The sequence below is a fragment of the Buteo buteo genome, chromosome 2 (assembly GCF_964188355.1).
Source record: "Buteo buteo chromosome 2, bButBut1.hap1.1, whole genome shotgun sequence".
NCBI classification, from domain to species: Eukaryota; Metazoa; Chordata; class Aves; order Accipitriformes; family Accipitridae; genus Buteo; species Buteo buteo.
In genome coordinates, this window is record NC_134172.1 from 9864953 (window position 1) to 9881496 (window position 16544).

The 16544-nt window shown below is 51.9% G+C and overlaps 1 protein-coding gene across 1 annotated transcript; it reads right to left on the reverse strand.

The window, feature by feature from the left end:
* Positions 1–1316: 1316 nt before the first annotated feature.
* Positions 1317–14722, reverse strand: SHH (sonic hedgehog signaling molecule). The gene is made up of 3 exons (XM_075022444.1): positions 14177–14722; positions 8945–9206; positions 1317–5338 (listed from the first exon to the last, which is right to left on the reverse strand). The coding sequence occupies exons 1-3, from the start codon at positions 14483–14485 to the stop codon at positions 4632–4634; spliced, it is 1278 nt and encodes a 425-aa protein (XP_074878545.1). The 5' UTR covers positions 14486–14722; the 3' UTR covers positions 1317–4631.
* Between the last annotated feature and the right edge of the window lie 1822 nt (positions 14723–16544).

The window sequence follows — 16544 nt, forward strand, 5'->3', positions numbered from 1 at the left end:
TCCCATCAAAACCTCAGACAATCCCATCACTTGTAAAGATGCACTTTTTAAATATGATTTTTTCCCTTTCAGTCTGGGGAGGCCAGGGATTGCATTAACATTGCTCCATTGAAAGCTCTGAAATGGTCTGTACATGGAAAAAATGACCTTTTGAGGGGTGAAGTTTGCACTAGTTTTAAGGCAGAAACTGCTGAAGAGAGAATTTCAAAGGCTTAGGAAATCTAGCAGTCCCTTATGGCTTGCAGTAATGAGTAAAATAAAATGCTCTTTCTGATTTCCTTCCCCCTGTAATTGAAATAGATGTTGTACTGGAGTTGCAAAACTGCTGCCCAATTATCAGGCAACTGGGCTGATTTACATCGCCTGCTCAACCTTGGCATGATGTGAAATGCTCGGGAGGGCCAATGTAAACAAATTTATAGCCCAGTAGGATATGCTGAGCTCTTAATATAGGGATAATAATATTATATATGTATACATACATGTGCATATATATATAAGAAGATATAGATAAGCAAACTTTCATATGAGAGGACACAAAAGGCTGCTGGCTGTGGCACGGCATGGTTACCTGGCTGTGAAAGACCTGGCTTACTCCAGTGTTTGGCTTGGATTTTAATTGCACGGGGGATGTGATCCTCTTTTACTGGCACATCCAAGCTTCCCCTCGGTTGGTTTATCTGGCGTCTGAGCACCAGGGCTCTGCGTGAAAGACCAGTCAGATAAACACAAACTAGCCCCAGTCCCACTAGGAACACGTCTCGTGTTGGTTTGAGTGGGGGAGGCTGGGGAGGACAGGCAGCCGCTGATGGGCTGACCTCCCCCCAAAACGCTGCCAAATGAGTTGGCTTTGCAGAGCCACGCGGTATTTCGCAGGTAAATGAGAGACTGTCTATGTGGCTCTAGGTGGGAGAAGAGGGAGGTTGCCACCATCGCATGAAGCGGCACGGGCACAATTCCTGCCGTGTTTGAAGGGTCCGGTGCCAAATCCCACAGGACGGACCGCCAGGCTCCCTACACCCCGTTTCGAGGTCACCAGGAGAAAAACCACAGAACTGAGAGTGCGATAGGAATGCTGTCACATAAGAGACATTTCAAGAAGTCTCTGTAATTTCTTTAATTATTCAGACAACAGAGCACAAGGATAATAGCTTCAAGTACATTCTTATACATTATTTTAACAGTAATAGATATGTATTTAGTCATAAACTATTCTGTAGCCACCACTATGTGTACATTTTATACAAACTATTGCCATACTCGGACCCTGAAAATGGACGGTGACATCTCCTAGACATTTTGCGCAATGTTATGACAGTACATCCTTCATACGAGAGCTGTAGCTATAGGTTGGATTGGTCCATCTGACGAAGCGCTTCTAATGCATACCACGGAGGGGTGATCCGGACGTGAGGCGCCGAAGGAAGAGATGTAATAAATACACAGTGAGAGGGAGGCATACAGTCACTCAAAATACGTGCGATGGAGAACACGGCACAGCATTTCTTTGCTTGGCGAAACAGGTTGATCCTAGCACAAGACAGCATTTTAGCTTCTCTCACACCACAAAGCTCTGAGCTCGTCTCAGCCTTTCGGTGAAGATTAAATGCGGCAATGTCTGATATGGTCCCTACCGGGGCACGTACCTGACACATGGGCTCTGGTCTAATGGGTCTTTTTCATCTCAGTTACGATTTAGACCAAAGCCCCCAAACCAACGGCTTGAAGTTTGATCACTGACATCCCTAAACACCTCCACCGCCTGACCTCTGGAGAAGGTAGGCTCCAACACGGTCAATTTTTGAGTGTAAAGGCTTTACAAAATGCCAGCCGCCGTTCAGAGACAGGGGGAAGAGAGCTCAGATGCCCAGACACCGCTGTACAAAGGCCAGACTCTTACAGCAGAGACTCATTTGTTCCACGATCACATTTTTACATGCCCCAAACCAGCCACGGTGGCAGCCCCTGACGCACCAGCAGACCCCAAAGACACGGAGGCGGCAGAGTCCGAGCCGGGGCGGGCAGAAGGTCCCCGGCACCCACCGGGCAGTCCACAGTCCCCCCGCGATGCCCCACACCGTGGGGGCATTAGGGCGGCTTGGTTCCTATCCCGGCGGTCCACACGGATGCTGCAGCACACCGGCGGTCGCACCAAAGTCTCACCACCCCGGCCATGTCCGAGCTTCAGAGGGTGGAATTGGCCCTGGACTAGAAGCTGCCGGGAAGGAGAGCCCAGATCCATCTGTTAGGGCTTGACACGGGGGTGCTCGTGCCCAGGGCTCGGCCACCAGCTCCTGACACCGCTCTGGAAGCTCCCAGGCTTTCAGCGTGGAAGAGCATGGTCTACGCTCTCCGGAGGTGGCCCCAGGCAGAGACATCCCAGGAGGCCACCCGGAGCTGCCGTCCATCCCGGTGGAGGACGTGGCTGCATCTCTGGAGCGAAAGGCTGCCCAGTGGATGAACGTCCTAGACCGGCGAGTAATGGAAACCGAAGAAAAGGTGAGAAGACATTCAAGGAAAGCTCCCTTCCGGCACGGTCCTGTCGCAGACGCGCACACGCACGCACACACAATGTTTTGCAAAATTTTTAAAGGGATCCTGGAAACCCTCCGGGGAGGACCACGCAGCGCAGCAGAACCTCACTCATCGGCACCCATCGAGGACGAGCCCCTCGGCGGGACTTGGGGCTGGGACCAGGCAGGGGGTGCAGCGCTGGCCCCACCACTCGGTTCCTAAAACACGTCTACAGTACGTTCTCCCATCGATGGCTCAGGGCAGATTCTGATGCGTTACAGCTAGGGAACGTCTCTCAGAATAAACGGAAGAATTTTTATCCCTTTTTTTTGTTTCGCAAAGAGTGTTTTGTTCTTTTCTTGGTGGCCCCAAGCCCCGCATTGTTACTCCGGCAAGGTGGCCAGTGAAATCTGGTGGCCATCTCCTTCTTCCAGCATCAGCCACAAGAATCCCAGTTAATTCACCAAAGTCAGTGTCTCTTCCCCAGGTTTCTATCTTCCGGGCACCCAAATGAAAGCCGATTAAAATGCCGGTGCCACCACAAGGTGAAGGCGGCTGCCTGCCTTCAGATTAACACGCTTCAAAGGGCAAACTTGATTTAAGGCCCTCGGAAATCTGTTTTCTCCAGACCAGACCGGGAGGTGGACAGGGAGCTGGAGCTGGAAGAGGGGAGCGTGGCCCGAGCGCGGACGGGGAGCCGGGGCTCCCGCGAAGGGAAACCGCGTCTCCCGGTCGCTCGTGCAAATAAGTGAGGTTCTACTGTTAGTACAAGAGATTCCAGGTTACGTGCAGATGTGATGGATTCCTTTCCTTAATTAAAGTACCAAAATTAAAAGTTATAAGCAACACATCTAAATAAAATAACGGGCACTCCTTTAGGCATCATGTTTCCTAAACCAATAAGCAAAAAGGAAAAAAAAAATGGGATGCACCAGGAACTCTTAGTTATTATATACTAACCAGACTGTGCATGGCACATTTTATTTCTATAAAACTATTAAAACTATTACAAAATATTCAAAAATACATTTTAGTAAATTTACAGCAGTTATTTCTCAATTTATTAATGCAAAACATCCTTTTCTCCCTTCTGTACAAACTACCGTCTCCATCGTCACAGAATTGCCGCCATGTGCGCTTTTTAAAAAATATTATTTTCTAATAAATTTTTTTTGAAGTTAAAAATAACAAAGTTTCTTACGGTTTTTGCAAATAAAAAGTTTGTGTAACAGTCTTGACTTCCATGAATGTGGCCAAATGGTGTTTTTACAAAGCAAAACATGGAAAACAATACAGGAAATGACGTTACATTTGAAACTATTTAAATTAAAATAATATATTCTCATATTTTACACTATTTCAAAAAACGAAATGTGATTCAGTTAAGTATTGATCTCTCAAAAAAATCTAATTTACAATTCTGTGTATAAAAATATAATTTACGGACCCCCATGAAGTTTGTCTTTTTTGTGTGTGTTTGTTTGCTCGTTTTTTAGACTTGCTGAAATGAAGGAGCAATGTAATGGAGAGATGGGAAAGTACAGAATTTTGCTTTCTGAAAGTCAGGACACACGTGACATGTAGAAAAATAGACTCTGCGCAGTTTTGCTTGGCCTCACAAAATAATTTTTTCCCCTGTGAGTACAGTTCACATGATAATAAATTATCAAAGAAACTATTTAAGGCTCTTGAAGGTCCGGTTCATATCATTTAAAACATCTATTCAAAATACCAAAGAAATAAATATCCAGGAGAGGAGGAAAAAAAAAAAAAACAACAAAAAAACCAACAAAACAAAAGAACAAATAAAAATATATATATATTTATAAACTAAACAGAACAGAACTTCCCGGGGTCTTTGTTTCCCTTAAAGTCTACTTTGGACTGTCCTACTTAATTATTATTATTTTATTATTATTATTTTTAAGTCTTAATCCGTGCTCTCTTTTAAAAATATGTACTTTTTTTCCTCTTTTTTTCTTTTAGGCTTTCTTTTCTTTTTTTTTTTTCCTTTTTTCCTCCTTTCTCTCTCTCTCTCTCTCTCTCTCTGCTTGTGTGTCTGTGTCTCTGTCTCTCCCTCGGAGGCTGACGGGCGGCCGGGGTGGCGCGGGATGCTCTCAGCTGGACGGCACCACCATGCCCAGCGGGTGCAGAGAGTCACTATCCAGCACCCAGCTGCCGATGCGGTAGAGGAGGCGAGAGTACCAGTGGATGCCGGGGGTGGCGGGGGCACCCGTCGGGGCCCCCCCGCCGGAGGGGCAGAAGGCGGCCAGCATCCCCTGGAGCAGGCGGAAGGGAGCGAACGCCCAGTGCGCCCAGCTGTGCTCCTCGATGACGGCGTAGCAGGAGGCCAGCACCCGGTTGATGAGGATGGTGCCCTGGGCGGTGAGCGGGGCGTACGCCCCCGAAGCCTCCTCCCGCAGCGAGACGCTGTGCACGGCCGCCGGCAAGAGCTGCCGCCCGCCCTCGCCCAACACGTAGACCCGTTGGCCCGGCCGTACGCGGCTGGCGAAGAGCGCCCGGCTGCTGGGGGTCCCCGCCTGCGACTGGTTGTGTTGGGGGGCCACGAAGAGGAGGTGGGCGGCCGTCAGCAACAGCCGGGCCCGGGGCTGCCGCGTCTCGATGACGTAGAAGAGCTTGTGGGAGCCATCCTCCCGGTCGAGGAAGGCGAGGAAGTCGCTGTAGAGCAGCCGGCCCTCCGCGTCGGCCACCAGCACCCGGTCCCCGGGGCTCAGGTCCTTCACCAGCTTGGTGCCACCTTGCTCCAGGTGCACCGTGGCCGAGCCGGGGAAGCAGCCCCCCGATTTGGCTGCCACCGAGTTTTCTGCGCAAGGAGAGAGGCACAGCGGGGTTAGAGGGGGCGCCCGCCGGGCCGGGGCACGGGGGCTCGAGGGGACACGCCGCTTCCCCGGCCACCCCGACCCGCCCGAGAGGCAGGGGTGCAGGATGCAGCCTCGCTCCCCTCCGAAATTCCTCCATCCTCATCTACGAACACGCTCCATTTGCACTCAGCGGGTCAAGTGAGAGCCCCCTTCCTGCCAGATTTGAGCCGGCGCATCTCCCTCTGGGTTAAGGAGTTACAAGGGTCGTTTGTCCCGTTAAGGAAATCGGCCAAAATATTTCCGCTGAGAAAGCTGTTTCATAACAAATCTTTTCTGGACAAGCTCCCCACTTGGCTACTGTTTGCCCTGCACCGACACCTGATGCCAGATAACTCGCAGGCTTTCAAAAAGATGAGCGGTTTTACTGGCATAAGGTTCCCCTCTAGGCGAGCGTCTGTGCTCGCAACGCTCGGGGTCCCCACTCGACTCTTACTCAAGGAGCCCACCTAGGGCAGCAAACAGCAGAGAGCAGGAGGAGGCTTTGCCCCGAGGAGCACGTGAATTCAGCCATCGCCCCACTGGAAAGCAACAGCCCGAATTTCCTGAGCCCCCCTCCATCACCCTGAGCATGACCCCATACTGCCGCCCGCCCTCGCTACCCTCCTGTTTGGCACGGTGGCTGCTGGGGCACATGCCACCCCCCGTAACACCCCTGCCTGGCATCCCCAGCATTCCGGTTCACTCTGCTTTCCGAAAAAAAAAGCCTCTCCTTCACCTCTCCCACCCTACTGGAAGTAGGATGCTGTTCCCTGTCCCAAGGCGTGTGGTCCCTGGGCAGCCCCACACCTGCACCAGACCCAAGCACATCCCCCTTTCACCTCCTCCAGTTCTTGGAGTTACTCAGAATATAGATACTAAATGCTGCCACCAGCTGCTGCTGCTGCTTTCCAGAGCAACCGAGAGGAACAATCGCAGGTTTAAAGAGAGCAGAAATAGCGATGAGACTTTAAGTCTCTCTCGCAACCCCCCTTCTGGAAGCTCAGCCACGTGGAGAGGAGAGGTGGGAGAGGACCTCTGCCCTGTGCCAGGCTGGTCTCTGTTAACCGAGGAACTCTGCAGTGCTCCTAAAAGCTCTCATTTTCTATATATACTGGGGTAGTAGCCCACGGTATGTCACAGTAGCAAGTGGCTTTGCTACAGCTGTTGAGATTCCTCATCCCTCCCTTGCCTTCCCCTGGTTTCTCCCAGTTACTCCCTATGCCAGTTTAGAGTCCTGGTGATTTATCTCCTAAAGGCGGTCAGATTTTATATTTTGCCTCTGTGGCGGCTACTGAAGCTCTTATGATTTAAATAAATCCTTGGAGTGTCTCCTAATGACTTTCTCAGGAAGGACAGGAAGGGTGAAAATTAGACCGTTATTGATTTGCTAACGACTTTATCACTTCTCCTTCAGAAATGAAGCGGGGAGATCTCTGAGGCCTCTTCAGGGAGGACATGGCAACAAACAAGCTATGTGCTTTATGTGGAGCCCTCCGCTAGCAACCTACACCTTCCTACAAGCCGGCGGTAAAGGTCTGGCTAGAGCTTTGTTTGCATATTCAGGGACTTGATGAATAGATCTAGTAGTGTAGCAGCTCTACAAACATGCCAGTGAATTGGCAGAGGTGTGAAAATCTGCTTCTTTGAGCAGTGCTTGTTTGGGTTCTCTAATTAAAATCCAATAAAGGATCAGCATTGTCATTCTGATTCATGTAATAAATGCAGACACTCTTGGAAGAGAGGACACTTCCATTTTTTTCCCAGCTTCTTCCCCCCCTTTTCTCCCCTCCCTATTTGTTCAGGTGCAGAAACCCTATGTGCCAATTCACACACATACTCTCCAAAAAACCCAGGACCTTCCAAGCACTATTTGCACAGCAGAGTCACTTTTCCAAGGCACTCAAGATCTGTATTTGAATTTTAAATGTAGAAGCTTGCTCTAAATACTTGCTGTAGCGCATTATCAATGTCCCTTTTACCACCCCTGCCTCTCCCTCCTCTGTCCTGGTGACAATAATTCAGGCCTTGGGGGAACTCTTCTTTGCATTCCAGTCTCCGGGATCATACTTTTTGCAAACAGAGATCTAGATAAAGAATCTTCCTGCCTGGCATTATGGGGTTTAATCTTCTCATAAGATGCTCTGTCATGAAACGAGGTTTGGACAGTTTGAAATCAGGCTGAGCGGGTGGAATTCAAGCCTGCTCCTTTGCAGCCCGCGTGGTACAGTCACACGACCCTGCCTGACACCCTCTAAATATTGCCCCCAAGTCCGTGTGCGCCGAATCTCAATGAGCAGCTTGGGGTTACTCCTTTCCTACGAAATACCCACGGGGGTGGATTAGGGGGTGCGCTTGGGCTAAGGTCATCGCGCACCACAATCAGACACCTTGCGCTATAAAGCCCATCTTCGCTATTGAAAGGGACGTTTCGTATCACCGCACGGCTGACAGCTTTGCAGGGCCTCCTTTTGGCTAGAAAGGACCGGGGAGCTGAACAAAAGCTGTAGCAGGCTCTCAGGACAAAGCCTGAGCGGGCCAGGAGAGGTGCTACCTCGGCTCAGCCCCTTTGGGCTGGAGCAGGGTGGGGGGATGAACCCCTTTTGCAGACAGGCATGGTGAGGCCAGGCCAGTTTCCCTGCCGTGGGGCTGATGGTTTTGAAGCAAACGGCTATATTTAAAGAAAGCCCATTATTTTCTTTTGCAACCAAGTGTTTCTTGACACTTTCAGTGGGCTGCTTGGCTGGAGGATGCTATTAGAAAGCGCTTTAGCTGCCGTGCAGCCAGGTGGAGGGATGCAGCGGGGGGGGGGGGAGCCGGCACTTGCCAACCGTTTTGTTCCCCCCCAAAAAAGTGTCAAGTGTCAAGAAAATGAACTCGGTGAGTCGGATTTCTTGCGAGCTGTTCCCGGGTTGAGACAGCGTGTGGCGTTGTAAGCACAGGGGAGGGGAGGGAAAAAATTTATATGTGTGTGTATATCCCTATCTGGGAATTTCCTAGCGGCTACCGCTGAAGAAGGCAGGGGACCACGTTTCTTATTTATTTTCCTGGCCGGCTCCCACTCGGAGATTAGCGATCGCGAGTAAGGCGTGCAGCCAGCGGGGCGGCTGGAGACGGCCACTAGTGTTTGTGTTGAACATGCTCTATGGATGGGGAAAGCAGCAAATCCCACGGGGGGAGGAGAAGGGTGTGTGGCTGCGGCGCTCGTGGGAAGGCTGGGCAAGCAAATCACCCAAATAAAATGCTGTCAAAAAGTGCTGCAGCTGGCTGGGCTTTTTTTTTTTTTTTTTTTTCCCCTTTTTTTTCTCGCCCTCTCCTTCCTTTTCCCCACCCCTGCGCCGGCGGGATCACTAAGAGGCGGGGTACAAGCTTCGCCCTCGGGGGCTCCGCTCCGCTTCCCCGGCGGAGCCCCGACGGGGCGGGCGGGACCGATGGGCACCCTGCGGGGACGGGGAGGGGGCACCACGGGCAGCACCGAGAAAGCTCGGGGCGGGGGGGGTTTGAGCCGTGGCCCGGGGGTGTCGTCCCCCCCCAGCACCGCGACGTGTCCCTGGGCAGGTCGCCCGCCTTACCTGCTTTGACGGAGCAGTGGATGTGAGCCTTGGACTCGTAGTAGACCCAGTCGAAGCCGGCCTCGACGGCCAGGCGGGCCAGCATGCCGTACTTGCTGCGGTCCCGGTCCGAGGTGGTGATGTCCACGGCTCGGCCTTCGTAGTGCAGGGACTCCTCGGAGTGGTGGCCGTCTTCGTCCCAACCCTCGGTCACCCGCAGTTTCACCCCGGGCCACTGGTTCATCACCGAGATCGCTAAGGCGTTCAGTTTGTCCTTGCAGCGCTGCGGGGGAATACGGGCACACGGGGAAGGGCGCATTGCGGGGGGGGGCACTGCTGCAGCCAAGAGCAGACCCCCCCCTCGCCGTCCATCACCCCCCAGGGCCTCATCCTGCCCTCCATCCTCAGCCAAACCGGCGGCAGCCCCCCCCCCCCCCCCAAAAACGCGCCGCAAGGCTGAGCATCTTCTCCCCCGCTGCCGGGGAGGAAGGGGGAGGCAGGTGAGGAGGAGGAGGAGGGGGGTGAAACTTGGGGACGCGGGAGGAAGAGGGGGGTAAAACACCAAGAAGACCCACCGGGACGGAGCCGCCCCTTCCCCTGGCACCTGCCGCAGGGAGCGGGGGACCCCCCCGCCCCATCACCGGCGCTGGGGGGGGGGGAATGTGTCAGTTCAAAGCCACCTGCACGGAGCAAATTCCTGCCGCTAAGTGCCCTGTCCCCTTCCCGAGAGCAAAGTTTGTGCCGAAGAACAAACACTCGCCATCTATCTCGGAGTCACGGATTCCCCCCCGGAATGTCTCTCCGGGTCTTTTCAGCTTAATTCTGTGTTGAAAGGGGTCTCAATACATGTTAACAGCCTTTATGTGCTGGAGGGAGGGGTGGGGTGGTTTTTTTTTTTCTCTCCCTTCGCCCATCACTCATTAGAGCCCTCAAAGCAGCATGGGCTGGGAGCATTCACTCCGCTTCAAACATACATCGGCGCTCGCCTACAAAGCCGAGCAAATCCATACAATAATATAGCTCTTAGTGGGAAGATGAAAAGCAAGGGAGGGCCGAGGAGGGAAGTTAAGCGAAGCGGGGATGCTATGCAAGCTAGAAGACCCTTTGTGTGGAGTAAAACCTTTTCCAACTCCGTGGAGAAGCCACTACAGGGTTTTCCATCACCCTTCTGGAGCCACTGGCCTTCACTGGGGCTGAACCGGGCCCTGCAGCACCGGGGGCCTGCGGGGACCGAGCAAAGGAGGGGGGTGGGATGGGGGACGGAGCAGAAGGGCAGCTGCAATGGTGGGGGGGGGACTCTAAATAAAACCCTGAAAGTTTGGGGGGGGGTGTCCTATTTTAGCCAAGGGGGGGGAATAGACATGCCGGCGGTAGGCAAAAAGGACTTGCAGCCTCCCAGAAATAGGAAATCAGCACCGAAAGCATTGAAAAGCGCTTGGCTGAAGGTAGAGAGTTAGGAACACATGCGTTGCCAACTTTTTTCCCCCCCTTTTTGAGAGGAAAATAACTCGTGGATATACGCGATGTGCCTCGCGTGATGCAAATCTCAATGTGGGTTAAAGCCACAACGGGATGCAGTAAAGCTGCTCTTCCCTCACTTTTGCTGGCCTGACTGGGATGCTTGGCCTTCTGCAGGACCATTCCCCCCGGTGTGCTCCCAGCACACCCGTAACACACTGCAAAGGCCCCCTTCGCAGCTCCCAGAAAGGCAAAGCCCCTCCATTACCCCGACGACGCTACTTTTAGGGACGTGACAAGGTTGCTCAACAAGAAAGTTCCCGTGTGTCATAGCCATAAAAAGCAATTCCAGCAATACACAGGTCCCCGAGAGATATAAAACGCAATCGGGAGCTCACTTTGGACTCTCTGGCCTACCGTTTTATGGAAAGAGCCGGGTGTTTGGGTTTCGGCACAGTGCCCGGCACCAAAGCGCAGCAGCACAAGGAAGTTGAGTTTGATTTATTTCTGATTTTTCTTTCCCTTCTCTCTCCCTCGCACACCTGAGAGGATGGATATGCTCCTCCACTGACTTATGGGGGGGGGGAAGGGGGCGAAGGATCAAAAGTCTCAGCTCCCGATAAGGCGACAGCCCTGCGCGACACGGCCGTGTCGTGCCCCGCCGCCGCGCACGGGAGGCAGCGGGCAGCGGTGCGGGCAGCGGTGCGGGCAGCGGTGCGGGCAGCGGTGCGGGCAGCGGTGCGGGCAGCGGTGCGGGCAGCGGTGCGGGCAGCGGTGCGGGGCTCTTGCCGCTCCGGCCCTGCCAGCACCGGCTGCCGGCTTCAGGCGAAATAAAGAAGAAACGACCTCCTAAAGGACTTTCTTCCCTTTTATACTGCCTGAGCTGGATTGTCAGAGTCAAAAGCCGTGAAGCCCAGACTATTTATTAATTCATTGGGTCGTGTGCCACAAATCAAGCCCAATTCTGTTCAGCCACCGTGAAGCTCAGCAGGGCTGCCTCCACTAACGCTTTGTGTGGAGGCAAAGTTGTTCAACAAGCCCTCTCCTGCCAGCTCCTAATCTCTTCACAAATGAATTGCTTGAAGGAAACACTTAACAGGTACCTGTCAGTGTAAACAACCTGGTGGGCTTCCTAAATGCCAAGTTGATCTCTAAATTCCTCACATCACGCACCGGTTGTGTGCCTGCATTACACGAGATTGCTATTTTATTTCATACAAATTCCAGCTTTATCATACTGACCTGGCCTCCTTATCTCTCCCCCGAATCCAGCCAATGGCTGGGGTGGGGGGGAGGGAGGGGAGGAAGGGGAGAGCCTTCAGCAAACTGCTGTTGTCACCTGCAAAGTTGAGAACCTGACTTACCTACCTCTGTTTGCGGTCCCCCCCCCCCCCCCCTTAGAGTTAATATTAACCAGCGGCTAATGCATTCGGCAACTATTCGGCAAGTTTAACGATTCCGTTCAGGGAAGATCTCTCCATGGTTGAAGGGCTTCGCGAAGCAGGAGTGGAAAGGCTGGGATTTCACGAGAGGTTGCCGGCCGAGGGAGAGAGGGAAGGAGAGAAAAGCAAGGCAGGGAGCCCGGCGGCAGGACGGCACCTCGGGGCGCTGCGGACCCGGCCGTGCCCGGGGAAGGGTGGGCAGGGGCAGCCCCTCCGCTCCCTCCGCAGCCCCGCTCCGCTTCCCCGCTCCCCGTCTCGCCGAGGGGTGCCGGAGCCCGGCTCGGTCCCCCACCTCGCTCCCCTTTTTGCCGCCGGGTACCCGGCGTTGCGGCCCTCCGGTCCCCGCTGCCCTCAGCCCACTCCCCCCCCCCCCGCTTTGTGTCTAAGGCAAAGGAATAAGCACTGAGGTGGGGGGGGAGAGGAAAAAAAAAAAAAAAGTATTTGTTTTCGTTTCGTTCGTCTGAGGGAAGTTGACAGAAGGTCAGGAGTTCAGCCGCTGCCAGCTAATGCAGCGAGAGCGGCCAGCCGCGTAGCCGGCGCGGCTTGCCCCGGGAGAGCCGCGGGGCCGGGGTCAGCCCGCACGCCGCCCCCCGGCCCGCAGCCCGCCACCTCTCCCCACCGGCTCCGCTCTCCCCCCCCCCCCCCAACCCCTTTTCCCCTACCCCCGCCGCTCCGCTCCGCTCCGCCGCGCACACGCACCGGCGCAGCCGCGCAGGGAGGGATGCGCCGTGCCCCGGCGGGAGCCCCCCGTCTCCCGCGGAGCCGCCGCCGCCGTCGCCGCCGTGGGCTGCGGAGGGAAGGGGTGAAACCCGAGCCGCCGCGATCGATACGCGAGGGGAGTAAGTGGAGCTGAAAATGCGAGAGATGCGGCTCTCGACTCGCCGCACAGCCTCGCACCGGAGGCAGCGAGGGCGGAGGGACCGCGGGGGCGCGGAGGGGGCGCGGACAGACCCGCGGTGTCCCCCCCCCCCTTTTACCAGCGGGGGGACGGAGCGGGCGCTCCGCACCGCTCCGCACCGCTCCGCGCCCCTGCGCCGGGGCAGCGGCGGGCGGGCAGAGGCGCGGCGCCGCGCTCGGAGGTACGGAGCGATTTAAGGTGGTCGGGAGGAGATGGTGGCGGCCGCCGGTCCCTCGCCCCGGGAGACCCGGCAAACGTGCGGAAAATCAGGCCGAGGAACGGGGAGAGTTTGGGAAATTCCACCCCCCCACACCCCCCCCCAGACACACACCCCCCCTTCCCCGCGTCCACTCCCCGCCTAGTCCTTCCAGGCGACTCCTGTTCTAGCGCTGAAGGTGGGGCTTAAATGTATTAATATTAAAAAAGCGCTGTTGACCTATATTTGGAGGAAACCCATTTCCAGTGTCTAGATTGCATGTAGTTTCAGAAACTCCGGGATTGGCAGAGCAATTGACTTCACCGAGCTCTCTGTTGAGCATGAATAATAATTATGAGGTGACTCTCAGAGAGGTTCTCTCTCTCTCTTTCTTTTTTCTTTTTTTTTTTTTTTGCATAAAATGGTTCCGCAATCTGATTCCACCCGAGATCCAATATTTACCCAGTTGTAAACCTTGTGCCATCAGATTTTTTAAAACAGAAGGTGATGCAATGCCGATAAGTTGCAAGTCCCTCCCCTACTGAAGTACCAGAGCATTGGTGGCGAGCATCCTTAAAGAAATATCAATATATTTACGCTCTGATGGGCACAATTGCAAATGATGGTATTGCAATACGAGCTATATAATACGGAATCAGGAGAGGAATGGTCGATCCGGCTTCAGCTGCCTTTTGTGAGTGCACGACTGCATGCCTACTAAATTTAGAATATGCTCGCGAGGGAAAAAAAAAAAGAATAATGAAGGCTAAAATGAAATGAAGCAAAAAAAAAAAAAAAGAAATAAAATAAAATAAAATATATATGAAAAAAACCCCAAGTCAGCAGGCGTAGCAACCGAGGACTGCGTTTGTAATAATGAGTGAGTGGCCTGGCGGTCACTATACACTTGGGGTCCTCTGAGCTGTATGCAATTCGTTTGATCAAAGTGCATCCTTGGGGACAAATGCAAACAGCAATCTCTAACCAAGTTACAGGGAACGCCATGGCACGGTAATGACTGTAAGTATCACACAGATTCCCCCACCGACTATCTCGATAGCTCCAGCTCCAGCCCCTGCTAACTTGTCTGGATAGATGGTATTTACATTCAATGGGGGAAACTAGCCGAGTTTGGAGGGGCGGGGGGAGGAGGGGGAGAGGGAAAGGGGGGGGCTTTCAAAAATACTAAGACAGATGCGTCCTTTAGGATTGCTCAGAGAGGTTAACAAACACAAATACAGGTATCTCTGTGGCTCTACCTGAGTCATCAGTCTGTCAGCTCCCGTGTTCTCTTCATCCTTAAAAATAATGTCAGGGTTGTAATTTGGGGTTAGTTCTTTAAATCTCTCGGAGTTTCTTGTGATCTTCCCTTCATATCTTCCACTGGCCCCTAGGGTCTTCTCTGCCACATTGGGAATAAACTGCTTATAGGCTAAAGGGGTCAGCTTTTTGGGGTGTCTCCTTTTTCCAATGCCCCTGCCTGGTCCACAAGTCAGCCCAGAGGAGACTAAAAGAGCGCAGATGAAGCCCACCAAGAGAATTCTTGTCAACAGCAGCATTTCGTCCATTGAATCCAATTACTTCAAAGCTCTCTGTGCCTATCCCTGGCTGTCTCTCTAGAGCTCTCTCTCCTCCTATGTCCTTGTCTGCTTTCTGAATCGTATACTATCCACCGATCCCTAGCAAGACAGGTGCTGGAATGGCAGGCTTTAGGTCGCTGATAACGGAACACATCGGAGTTTGGTCGGGAGACAGCAATCGAGAGACAAAAAAAGGGTCTGATTTTAATGGTAGCAAAGCAAGACGCTTGTGAGAGGAGTCTGCCTTTAGTTCTATATTATAGCTGCCAGGGCCGAGAGCTGATTGGCCAAGGCGAGACAAGCTTGTCTTCTGATGTTTTAACCCTCAAAAAGGCAACAAATTCTTGAAAGATTTTTTTTTTTTCCTTTTACCTGAAGGGCTTGGAGCTGAGAGGGGTGGAGATCGCGCTTTCTTGGGATAACATCAATTACACGCTGGTTTTTTTTTTTTGTTTTTTTTTTTTTTTTAAACTTTCTTGGCAGAATGGTACATTTGTCAGCAAGAGGAACAGATGCCTCTGTGAAAGGGAGAGAAAAAAAATAAGATTAGCAGGCTGCCTCGGTGCAAGTCAAGTTTCTAAGGGCAGTTGCGGTTAAATAAAATGCCGAATTATCGGGCAGCCGTGCAAACAGAAACGTATTGGGGAAATATTAACGCCCAGGGGGGGAATAATGCCAGTTAAGAGCGCACCCACCTAAGTGGCTTTGTAACAGGTTTCTTCCCCCTGAAAAGGGAAATTGCTCTCCCTCCTAAAGACATACATTTTTAAACACACTCGCCTTTTAGCTGATAAATGACTACTTTAAAGGCAGAAACAAGTAAGTCTCATGCGAGGCAGCAGTTATATGAAGTTAGCGTGTCTGACTTGTGTATCACACATCTGCAGTGTGGAGAGATCTAAATGGCACTTTCCCCCCCCCCCCTTTTTTTTTAATAAAACCAGGACTATCACCCAGTTTAAAATAATGTTGTATCTTCAGAAGTGTATGAAAAGTCAACTGATTAAAAATAGATGGTCTCCTGAGCACGCTGGGGCTATATTCTTTGTTTCTTTGGTCGAAGTCGAAGAGGAGCGTTTTAGACTCTTACACCTCCTTGCGGGGTGTCATCAAGTTTTTAAGAAAAGCATAGTGTTGAAAGCATCCGCAAACACAATTAACAGAGATCGATCCAAGCAAAGTGAATGGAAAGGGGATAAGTTTAATGTTAAATTAATTGTTATCTCATGCAGCATGGCAAGTGATGTCTTTATCCCGATCTCCAAAAGCTACTAATCAGACAAAGGTGTTGAGAGAAGAGCAAAATTGCAGAGATGGGGCTGATAGAGCAGGTTAGACAGAAAAGCAGAGTCCCGTATGAACAAACACTTCTCTGCCTGGAAAGAGCTCATTTACTTTTGCTCCTAAGAAAATACAATTTGTCCAAGGATCTAGAAACTTTCAGGAGTTTTTTAGGAGTTCTTAAAAATGCCAGGACGACACGCTGAAGTAATTCAAAGTCCACTCTTTCAGAAAAAACAACAACAACAACAACAAAATTCAACTTTATTTAAGGTTGGTGCTTTTTTTTTTTAAAAAAAAGCTCTTTGGGGCGAGCAATTATATGGGAGTTTTCCGGTCTGTGACATCGAGCGGAGTCGTAATCAACTTAAACCATGTGAAAATGGACTTTAAAATTAGTTTTTAAGTAAAACTAACTTGCATATCCGTAAACTGTAACAAGCAGGACAGCACGGACTTTTCAAGGGACAAAGTGGTCTTTTTACGTAAACTTCAGAAAATAGCCGAAAGAAGTGATCCGAAGCTCTCACACCGACTCTAACTGGTGCTTTTCCCTCCTTTTTAGCCTATACTTTCCTTCTGCTATTTATGTTTCTTTGTAGAGTTTCAGTGAATCACTGAATTCTCTTTCCGACCTTTAAGTTTGGGAGTTTTGACTTGGGAATGGATAAAAAGTTAGAAAGTCAGCAGCTTGGCTTCTAGGTTTTTATCAACCAACTTAGTTGCAGAAACAAGTTGTATAACAGCTAAATACCTGTTTCATGCT